Source organism: Zingiber officinale, chromosome 6B (genome assembly GCF_018446385.1).
Source record: "Zingiber officinale cultivar Zhangliang chromosome 6B, Zo_v1.1, whole genome shotgun sequence".
Taxonomy (NCBI): domain Eukaryota; kingdom Viridiplantae; phylum Streptophyta; class Magnoliopsida; order Zingiberales; family Zingiberaceae; genus Zingiber; species Zingiber officinale.
In genome coordinates this window covers 75,025,995-75,036,216 of record NC_055996.1, presented here as the reverse complement: position 1 = coordinate 75,036,216, position 10,222 = coordinate 75,025,995, and the positions used below count along the sequence as shown (strand labels likewise).

Here is a 10,222-nt window from a genome sequence, read left to right as displayed (position 1 = left end):
TTTATGGTTGCAAATGTTCACGGCCATGAATGCTCGCAGTTTAGCTATGAAATTATGAGTAGCACGGGCTCTCTCAAGGTTTTTTTTTTTTTTTTTTTGTCACGATCTTTTTTCTTGCCATGGATAGTTGATTTGTTCACTGTAACTACTATAAATATTTTTTTAATTTATTCTGATGAACTATAAAATTTTTTCATAAAACTAGATTAATCATCTTAGATTCACCGTTATCTAGTTAATCAGTTTTTTTTCTTAAATCAGAAATAAATTAAAGTTGGGATTCTTGGATAGATTATCATGCATGCATGATTATTTTCTAAATATGTAAGTCATTATTTTTTTTTAACAATGAATTTCTATATATAAATACGAATCAATTCACCTCGCTACCTAATAGCTCCTTGATTTCCCTTGTCTCTGAGTGCTTCGCCAACCATATATGTGGATAGCCCCTAGGGTTGTGGTAATAATAATAATAATAATATTATTATTATGTGTGAATGGATGTGCTTGAAGATAAAGATTTTGAGAAGGGTGTATATGTTGTATGATTTGAGCTTGTCCATGGGCAACGGGTGATGGCGTGGATCACATATCGAGCAACTAATTCACTAGAGTGGAAATTGAAGAATTCCCAAAATGAATCAATAATCAAGACAATAAACGAAAGGTCAGGTAGGGTGAGTTTATTTGATAAGATAATTAAGTCAAGTATAGTTTAAAATAAATTAAATTATTAAAATAATTATACAAATTTAACTTGATTTTTTATGTATGAGTTTGACTTAAACTTGACTTTAGCTTGATTCGTTTGAATATTATCGAGATCTCAATTTAAGTTTATTTAATTGCTTATTGAACTTAATGATACAAATTCATTTATTCATTTGAAAATTTTCATTATTTATTAGTATGTTGATAAAATTTTTATTGATGGACATAATTCACAAATATTATTCATAAATATTATTCATAAATATTATTCACAAATATTAATAAGCTAAACACATGTATTTAATCTTATTTATTTAATTTAACAAAATTTTTAAATTTATTCATTTAATTGATCTTGAATATTAAATGAACATAAATAAATTTTTATCAAGTCGAATATCAAATTTCGTTTACGATTCATTAATCACCCTAAAATTAGGGTAAGATTTTTACAAAAGAGTTGGTGTTAATTTTGAAGCTCATGTGGCTCTACTTTTTAAATTCAGAATCCAATAACTTTGGAGATCTTTACTATGTCGATAGCTAACACCTTTGGCAAGTGTTAATCTATGAGCTTAGTTACAAATGAAAGATTCACAAAGATTGAATTACAGCTTAGATATCCCAGTAGTTATTAAAAATCTTGCATATTACCCCTCATACTAATTGTTATTATTTTGATCCGGCATAGTAGCGCTTGAGGACCCTGGGCAGGTAAACGGGGAGCAAAAACCCAAACAGATTGTAGACCCAAAGGATCGAATTGGCAACCGCGAGGACGCGCCCCGCCACCATCCGCCGCCCTCCCTCTGCCCTCTCGAACTCGCTTGCCACCCACCAAAATAAGGCGACGAGTCGCTTGCTGTTGTAGAGGATGGGCGTGAAGGCGAAGATCGGCAGCGAGAAGCCGCGGGAGAAGGTGAAGCCCTCGAGGAACACCTGGATGCAGAGGAGGAACAGGTGCGGGGCGGCGGCAACGGCGCCGCCAGTGTCTCCGCCGGAGGCGCAGTCGAGGATGTGCATAAGCGGCAGGAGGAGGCCGAGGAAGGCGGCGAAGGAGACGTATTGGCCGAGGAGGCGGTTGCGGAGGTCGAACACTGGGCTGTTGTCGGCGGAGCGGAGGGGTGGGAAGGCGAAGGCGGAGAGGAAGTAGATGTAGGCGAGGGAGAAGGGGGCGAAGGCGAGGTCAGTGGAGGGGACCATGCCGTAGGCAGCGAGGACGGCTGCGACGCTCAGGCAGATTAGGTGGCGGGGGCTGAGAGAGCGGCGACGGGGCGGTGCCGCCGGCGGGACGATGTCGCCGGTGGCAGCGGTGGGAGTTACACCTTCAGACATCGTTCGCCGGCGCTGACGGATCGCTCGTTAACGGTAGAAAAAAAAGGGGATTTTGACGACCCAATTCCTATAAAAATTGGATCTTGCCAGTGAAATTCAGGGCCTTGGAGATCTACAGGACGAGGAACGCAGAGTTGGGAGTGGTTGGATTCGCAAGAAGATAAGATTTGTAGGGTCACAGTGGCCAGTGAGATAACAGAGTAAAATATTGTGAAATGCCCAGCGTAGCCCTGTTATATCCACTGAAAAATTCAATTTTTTTCAAAACAAAAATGATAAAAAAAATTTTTGTCAAGCTATCTCACTAATATCCAACAAAGACAGATGAATCATTTGTATAGGTTGAAAAGAATCCTATAAAAATTACACAGAAATGTTATCAATCACACAGGATCAACAACTTGTTTATGCAACTCTCAATTGGAGACTGCAATTTTCCTTATGTTTTTCATTTTTCTAAGAAACTAACATATTTACAACACACGTACCTGATTCCAGATATCAGAACATAACATGGCGGATCATGAAGATGAAGATCTCTGCGATTTTAGGGAGGGCTGACAGAGTTCTTCTGTTCTGTATAAAACAGTTACAAAAACTGCTGTGGTTGCGATTGAAGCCATTCTTGAATGGCTGAACGCAGTGCATGGTTTGGGATAAGCTCGCAATTTAGAAGTTTTAAGTTTGTCATGGGTGATGTATCATGGCCGCTGTCGATCCATCCCCGCATAGCTTCAGCTTCATAAGTGAAGCCATCAGTTGCTATGTGTGGATTTCTCATGATGTCCTGAAATTGTTTCGAAGTCGAGCCTTTTTCAGAAATGATAGAAGTACACTTCAAGCAAAACACCTCAGTTTTGTTCACTGATTGTTTACTAAGAGGAATGAATACTGACCTGGAAGATGGGACAGATAAAGTAATGAGGTATGCGGTCGCTGAACGATTTACTTGACTGTGTTGTTGTAGATAATGAAGCAACCTTCATCAATGGTTCAACAGTTTTCCAAACCTGCCCAGCTAGATCTGGTCTGTTCTTCCGACTGATAGCACAGCATCTGAGGCCCAGATGTGCCAACTGGTTTGCTTGCACAAATGGCCAGTTTCCTGCAGATTTGTCTATGATTTCATGCAGTTTTTCTTCATTCATATATACCTCTACAACTCTGGCAATGCCTACAGGAGGTTTTCCAGTCAAGAGCTGCAGGATTATAATTCCGAAAGAGTAGACATCAGATTGTGGTGTAAGCTCCCCAGTGGTAACATATTCAGGGTCCATGTACGCAAAGGTTCCTTTGGGATTAGTCGTATTGTGGTAGAGAGTGGCATGCATACTGGATTGGTCAAGAAGACGAGAGATGCCAAAATCACCAATCTTACTCACATAGTTGGCATCGAGAAGAATGTTATCAGGCTTAAGGTCTCCATGGACTATAGGATGGGGATTGTTGGAGTGAAGGAAGACCAAAGCAGAGCATATCTCCGCAATGACCCGTGTTCGGACCTGCCATGTGAGAGGTTCGGAATTATTTGCACAGGCGAGACGATCTTGAAGGCTTCCATTAGGAAGGAACTCGTACACGAGTGCAAGAGTTTCTGAGCAAGCACCTATAAGCGTAACAAGGTTTGGGTGCCTCACCCTACTTAAGATGGCCACCTGATAGATCAGATATTGAATTCATAAGAACAAATGAGATGTCTAATTATGAAAAAGAAAAAATCAATTTGGTTTGTACCTCTTGATGAAACTCAGATCTGCCTTGCATACTTTGTGGATGCAACAACTTTATAGCCACAGTCGTGTTTCGCAGAAAACCTTTGTAGACACTTCCAAAGCCTCCTTCCCCAATCTTCAAATCATTACTGAAGTCTTCAGTTGCTTTCTTAAGCTCTAAAGCAGAGAATTCTGAATTGAAAGATCCAAGAATGCAGGCTGTCTGATCTCTCTTCTGAAGTAACTCTTCAACCTCTCTAACTGCCTTGTCATGTTCCTGCTGCAGTGCATCATAATCCGACTGAAGGGATCGGAGAAGTCCGTGTGCCTCTGATAGCTTCTTTTCATAATCTATAGCAGCATTTTCAGATTCAGTAATCTGGAGTTCCAACTTCACTTTCTCCTCGACTGCCTTCTTGAGTCGTTCAGATATTTCAGAATGCTGCCCTTCTAGTTTTTCTAATTGCAATTTTTCAACTGCAAGCATTTCCTCAATTTCTTTCCTTAATCTTGCCTCTTTGGCATACTTACTCTCTGATGCTTTAACCTGAAACAGAAAGTTTTCAATAGAGTGAATTGAGAAGATACATATATTTTTCTTTGCACAGACACAGAATTCTCTCAATTCAGTTTAGCCACCATCGTAATATTCAACAGAAATACTCAAATCTCTTGGGCATGAGAGTGGATAAAGAAAAAGATACCTTTTGGAGAGCCAAAACTGCATTCATTTCTGCCTTTTGACGCTTGCAATACTCTTCGTATGCCTCATTTTTTAAGTTCTCAGCTTCTTTTAGGGCTTCTTGGAGCTTCTTATAGACCTCTTCATCGGAAACATCATGTTCCTGTAAATTAGTGTGTAGTATTGTCAAAGGAGCCTTCTTTTGTATAAAATTATCCAAATACATTGTTCACAACTTGTTAGATGACGATATTACTTTATTTCAGGACTTTGGAGCCTAAACTATAGTTTCAAACAATTTGCAAAATTACTACTTTTACTACAATCATATCGATTTGCTTGTCAACATGATGCATTGATAGCTATTTCAAAGAAAACATCCACCTCACCCATGCTAAATTACAAGAATATCTTGACAATAATTCGTTGATTTTTCCACAAGATTACCAAAAATTGTCATGTGACTCACCCGATCTTGATTTGGAGGTGAAAAGGGCAGTTCCTTATCATTAAGGGAAGGCAAGATCACAGATCCAGCTTCACTCTCATCATAATTGGCCACTGATGGTGTTGCGTTACTGATTTCTTCATAATTAAGAGATGATCGACCAGAAGTGTAAGAACTCCTCGTAATTCCTTCCCATGGATCGACCGAAGAACCTCCAATACTTCTACTATGTGGAGTTCTAACAAGCAATGCGGGTGGCAACTCCACTACATTTCTATCTCCAAAAGAACTAGAAGATGTTTGTCTGGAAAAATCTTCGGTAGTACTTATGTAGGAACTTAAAGATTCAGTTTGTCTCATGAATACATTTGGTGCCCTTGATTGCTCATTTAAGCTGCCCATGGAGGACTGTCTTGGGGATAAACTTGGCACCCTCGATTGTTCACTTGACCTGTCCATCGAGCTTTGGCTATACATAGGTGATCGAGCCATCCAAGATGCATGTGAAGTAGACTCCCTGTGTAAAAAAGTGTGTGAATTATATATTTATGAGATACAAGTTATGCCTTACGATGATTCATAGGTCATAAGTTATGAAGGTTCTTTAAAAATGAGCTAAAGCAGAACATTTACAATGTTAGCATATCAATGGAGAACTAATAAAAAATTGATATAGTGTGGTTCTCATATTCATCGGCAAGCAAACTCAAACCTGGTGTAGATCAGGTGCCCCTTGCAAATGAAGTATATTTTGCACAATGGATTAGCTAGTTGCTTTACATTGATTGCGGTCTTGGACTTAACGTCTTTCATTTTCCTGTGAAGAGAGCATATTCTATCAGTTAAGGTACTTAACATCTTTTATTTTTCTTCTAGCCATACTGGAATCAGTTTAGAGAGTTAAATGAAGAATGTCACAAGGCTAGTAACATTTAGTGGATCTGTGATGAATGTCATCCACTATATTGTGTGATTTTAGATGCCTTTTGGCTTTTTCTTTTATTGTTTCTTTGTTTTTCTTTTAATTCATGAAACTGTAAGGAATAACAACTAGTAAAACCTTAGTGGATTAGCCAAAGCAGCTAATTGAGATTTTACTGATTGAGAACTGCAAGTCTTCTGTGACTAAATCTACTAAAAACAGTAAAGAATATCAGATCTTGCCTAGAATAATGCTTATCGGCTGCAGCTCCCATCACAAGTTTGGTGATACAATGTAGTTCAATCAGCTCGACAAGACCATTTGCAATATCATCCATCTCAATCACCACCTTTTCCACTTTTACCTGAGAAGTAAATAAACAAAATTAGAAACATATCCGATTTCCTTCAAGAAGATGAACACAAAGCACCAGGCTTTCCCACATGGTAAACTTTACTAAATAGAAAATATTATCGATGAAGAGATCATCAATAGGAGGATCACCGAAATCGACTACAATTTAAAATTTAAAAGATAATTGATTCCTAATTTGCATTACAGGGGATTCTATTCCTCGGTCGATGTGCATGTGATGATATTATCAAAGAGGAACCAACACTAAACACAAAACATGAAGTACCTTCATTTCTGAACATAAATTGATGTATGCATTCAAACTCTTGTTCATTTTATCTCTTTCCAACATCCTGTAAGCATTGACTTGTTGTGTCGTCAAGCAGCTTTCAGGAAACTTGCCTCCCACTGGAACCAATGACAAGTGATCAAATTGTTTTAGTGAAGTTTCATATATAAGAGAACCAGTGTGGCAATACTAACTTTTATTGCAAGACGAAGCAATTGTTGCAATAATAATGTAAGACAAATTTTAGTCATGAACTTCTCAAATATGGCACCACATCCAACAACACTAGTTACCACTGAAAGCAGAAGACAAATTTGTACCCATTAAACCTCTTGGTTTTCTTCAATAAAGCTGGTCTTTAAACCTTGTGAAGAGTTTCATCTGTATGTTGTGCTTATTGTCTCAGTATATAAACTTATGGCAAGAGAAGTGAATAATTCTATCTAACACTCAATAGGAGATCCAATCATAAATTCCACATATATGGCAAGAGAAGTAAAAGAAGACTGACAATTTGTGGTTTGCAAAAGGTGTCATTAATGTCTACCAAATATTTCAGCTTCATTAAACACTTACTTTTATAGTCAAAAGTATGAAAGATACTGAAGTCCAGTAGATATAGAGTCTAACTCTGATTTTCTTGGTTAGGGAAGTTGGCTATAGGAGATCGAATATGGTCGAGCTGGAGATAAGGTGTCAGGCTTAGTTCATCTAAACAGCTTAGGGCTTGGTCGAATCAGGTTGAGTTCCTAGTCACAGATTTAGCTTCCTTCAACAGCATGTGCCATCCATCCATTTATTTTTTTTTTAAAATAATCCATATATCTAACTCTTATGATCCAATTAATCCTGGAGATGATCAATTTAACCCTACAGAAATTTTCAATTAGCCACTAGGGTAAATTTGGAAGTGCAGATGAATCTTGATGGACGGCCGAGCGTCACAAGTAATTCAAACTCTTCATGTGTAATGTGCCCTAGGTGAGATTCGAACCCTTGTTGCTTAGGGAGACCATCCCATCGCTTACTATCGCACCAAAGCCCCGGAGGCTATGTGTCATCCGTCTAATAAACTTTGGATGAGTGGATTATTTTAAGCAAGACATATCAATGTCATGTTGTCGTGTAGCCTAGAGGTCACAAATTCGAGTCTCGAAAACAGACTCTTGTAAAATAGGGTAAGGGTGCAATAAACCTTTCCTCGGACCCAGTATCGACAGGAGCTTTGTACACTAGATTTCCCTTTATTGTTCCTTAAGCAACACATACCAATTTTTTTTTTTAAAAAAATGATGAACCAGATAACACCGAAACTAGGGCGACCGACCCGACCCCACGGCAATTTCTCCCCGACCGCTAGAGTATATTAGGAAGCGCTCGCGACAAGTGACTTAGAAACCCAGCATCCCATGGCTGCACGCCTTATTTAAAGAAAAAAACTCTACAAATGCGTTGTAGCTGAGATCGAACCAATTCAAGAAGAATCGAAAGGAGTCGTTGTAAAGGCATGCATGTTTTACATTAATCGATTCTACATCAAAGGAATTGACTTCGTTGAAGAGGAAAACGAGAAGAAATAGCAAAACAGGAATTCATTTTCTAAATTCGTGAGCAAAACTCTATAAGTTTCTACAAATTGTTCAGGGTCGAAGAGAAAAAAACACCCGACCATCTAATACGACCTATAAAATCATTCTAGAAACAATGAATTATCATTCCAAAGAATAAGCGAGTTCCTCGAACCCTAAATCCAAGAAAAAGAATTGTCTAGAAGATAGAACTATGCAAATTCGAGAAATAACCAAGAAAAAGGGGATTTAATTTGCCCCCTAATTCTTGAGAAAGAGAAAGAGAAATTCAGTTCGTACTCATGGGAATCGTCTTCGCTGGGACATGAACGTGGGCGAGAACAATGGTCCGGTCTCTGTTAGAGTTTTGAATCGCCCAGAACAAAGTGGCCTTCCCGGCCTTCAATTCCGCCGCCACCGCGACGTAGAGCTTCTCCTCAGCGGGCGGCGCCAGCGGCACCGCCTCCTCCTCAATCTCTGTTACCCCGCTGCTCCTCGTCGAGCTGAAGCTCTCGAAGCCGCCCATACCCCTGACTTGCCTGCTCGCCATCACCACACCGCTAGTCACAGTCAAAGGTACCTCCTTTTTTGCATCTTTTGGGACTAGGAATCAACCAAAAAAGAGACCCTTTTTTTTCTAGGTACACTACATCGAGAGGAGCGATTCGAATCTCCACATTTTGTATCGGAGATGGATAGAAGATGACAGTTTGGGAATTGGAATCGTTCAGGCGGGCTTCCTTACGATCTAAAGCGAGAACCTCGATGGGGATTGTTCAAGCAGCATTCCTTCCGATATAAAGCGAGAACCTCGAAGACCCAGAACAAGTCAACGGTGGTAGGATGACGAAAGGAATTAAGATTTAGTGCAACAGCATTTTCCATGCTTGTAAACATGTCTATTGCACCGGCCATGGTGCAACTTCGATACGCTTTTTAAAGTTTAGCTCGACTTAACTTCTTTATCACCCTAATTTCACCTATATATATATTTCAAATGAGTCATAAATTAGACTCGAGTAATAAAGTTTTATTTTAAATTTAATATTTGATTTTTGTTTAAATATTTAAAAATTATATTATGAATCCTAAAATAATTATAATATAGAGTTAAATCAAAAATATCAAATATTAAATAATTTTATATTAAAATATGTTACCAATTTGGTACTCGAAGATAGGCAAGAGTAGGTTTAAAGTCAAAGACAGGTTGTTTCCCCGTCATTTGTATGGTTGACATGACACAAACGTTGACCTCAAAAGTCAATAACTTCTTTGATGGTTTTCTTATGGAGTAAATTATTGAATATTTGTTGATTTCCTTTTTCTTCATCTCCATCTTATATTTTTTTTCTATGGCTCGTTGATTATTTGTTTTCCACCGGATCAATTTAATGGTTTGCCAGCTCATCTTAAGATTTCAATTGATAAGATTTTAATTTTTAAATGACAGTCTTGGAAGTTCTACTATTTTTGATGATTTCAAGAAAATAAAATTTTAATTCTTTAAAAAAATATAATTTAACTCAGATACAATAGCCGGAATGTATTTATTTATATATAACACATGAATGTCGACATTTGTCATGTGTGTTTGTGACTGTTACATTGCCTTGACATTAAGATCATTTAATTAATTAAAGTAATCAATGATTAGAATCCATCAAATCTTGTGAATGCCTTAATCTCCAAAACGTTCTTTCGGTGCTCAATCTCCTCCTCTGTTCACCGTGTCGGTCGCCTCAGACACGTCAACCCGATCCGTAGGTTGCGCGGCGGCGCCGCCTCCGCCTAATTCTCCTCCTCCGTCTCCGCGAACAAGATCTTCAGGACGAGGGGCGACGACGGCGAGGTCAGTGCAGCGGCAGAGCGGGCAGGAGACATCCGACCGGAGCCACCGGTCGATGCACTCCGGGTGGAAGGCGTGGCGGCATCCGGGGATCACCTTCACCATCGCCTCCCGCTCCTCGCCGCCCTCGAACTCGCCCAGGCAGATCACGCACTCCTCCGCCGCGGCCATCCCACCGAAGGAACCCAAGGGGACCAGAGGAAGCGCCGGCAGCGGCCGTTCGATCGATGGGCGCGGCGCCACCGCCTCCGCCGCCCACCGGCGCCGCTGCAGCAAGTCGTTGCGGCGCCAGTGGCAGCTGTATATCCAGATCAATAAGATGGGGAGGGAGGAGGAGAGGAAGACGAAG

General features: G+C 39.7%; 2 protein-coding genes across 4 annotated transcripts; both read right to left on the bottom strand.

Annotated features, from left to right (window-relative positions):
- Positions 1-1,142: 1,142 nt before the first annotated feature.
- LOC121992726 lies at positions 1,143-2,120 on the bottom strand. Its single transcript, XM_042547260.1, has one exon. It carries the CDS (start codon positions 2,047-2,049, stop codon positions 1,387-1,389), a length of 663 nt encoding a protein of 220 aa, XP_042403194.1. The 5' UTR covers positions 2,050-2,120; the 3' UTR covers positions 1,143-1,386.
- Positions 2,121-2,138: 18 nt separating this feature from the next.
- On the bottom strand, positions 2,139-8,802 carry LOC121992725 (U-box domain-containing protein 33-like). 3 transcript variants are annotated; one of them, XR_006114988.1, is made up of 10 exons: positions 8,325-8,802; positions 6,454-6,575; positions 6,056-6,177; positions 5,604-5,708; positions 4,913-5,408; positions 4,466-4,606; positions 3,784-4,308; positions 2,946-3,704; positions 2,538-2,836; positions 2,139-2,279 (listed from the first exon to the last, which is right to left on the bottom strand). XR_006114988.1 is itself a non-coding variant. In XM_042547258.1 (9 exons), the coding sequence occupies exons 1-9, from the start codon at positions 8,572-8,574 to the stop codon at positions 2,639-2,641; spliced, it is 2,718 nt and encodes a 905-aa protein (XP_042403192.1). In that variant the 5' UTR covers positions 8,575-8,802; the 3' UTR covers positions 2,462-2,638. The 3 variants fall into 3 exon arrangements, 2 of the variants coding, with proteins under 2 accessions (XP_042403192.1, XP_042403193.1); XM_042547258.1 differs by lacking the exon at positions 2,139-2,279 and having other exon boundaries at positions 2,462-2,836; XM_042547259.1 differs by lacking the exons at positions 2,139-2,279; positions 6,454-6,575 and having other exon boundaries at positions 2,462-2,836.
- Positions 8,803-10,222: the final 1,420 nt, after the last annotated feature.

What these genes read in the sequence shown, in the direction of transcription:
- LOC121992726 (XM_042547260.1), bottom strand. Translation starts at nt 2,049, where the DNA reads ATGTCTGAAGGTGTAACTCCCACCGCTGCCACCGGCGACATCGTCCCG.
- LOC121992725 (XM_042547258.1), bottom strand. Translation starts at nt 8,574, where the DNA reads ATGGCGAGCAGGCAAGTCAGGGGTATGGGCGGCTTCGAGAGCTTCAGC. An exon ending in CACCTCCAAATCAAGATCGG is followed by an intron (nt 4,607 to 4,912) that starts GTGAGTCACATG and finishes ACTAATTTACAG; the next exon opens with GAACATGATGTTTCCGATGA. An exon ending in CAGTTTTGGCTCTCCAAAAG is followed by an intron (nt 4,309 to 4,465) that starts GTATCTTTTTCT and finishes TTTCTGTTTCAG; the next exon opens with GTTAAAGCATCAGAGAGTAA.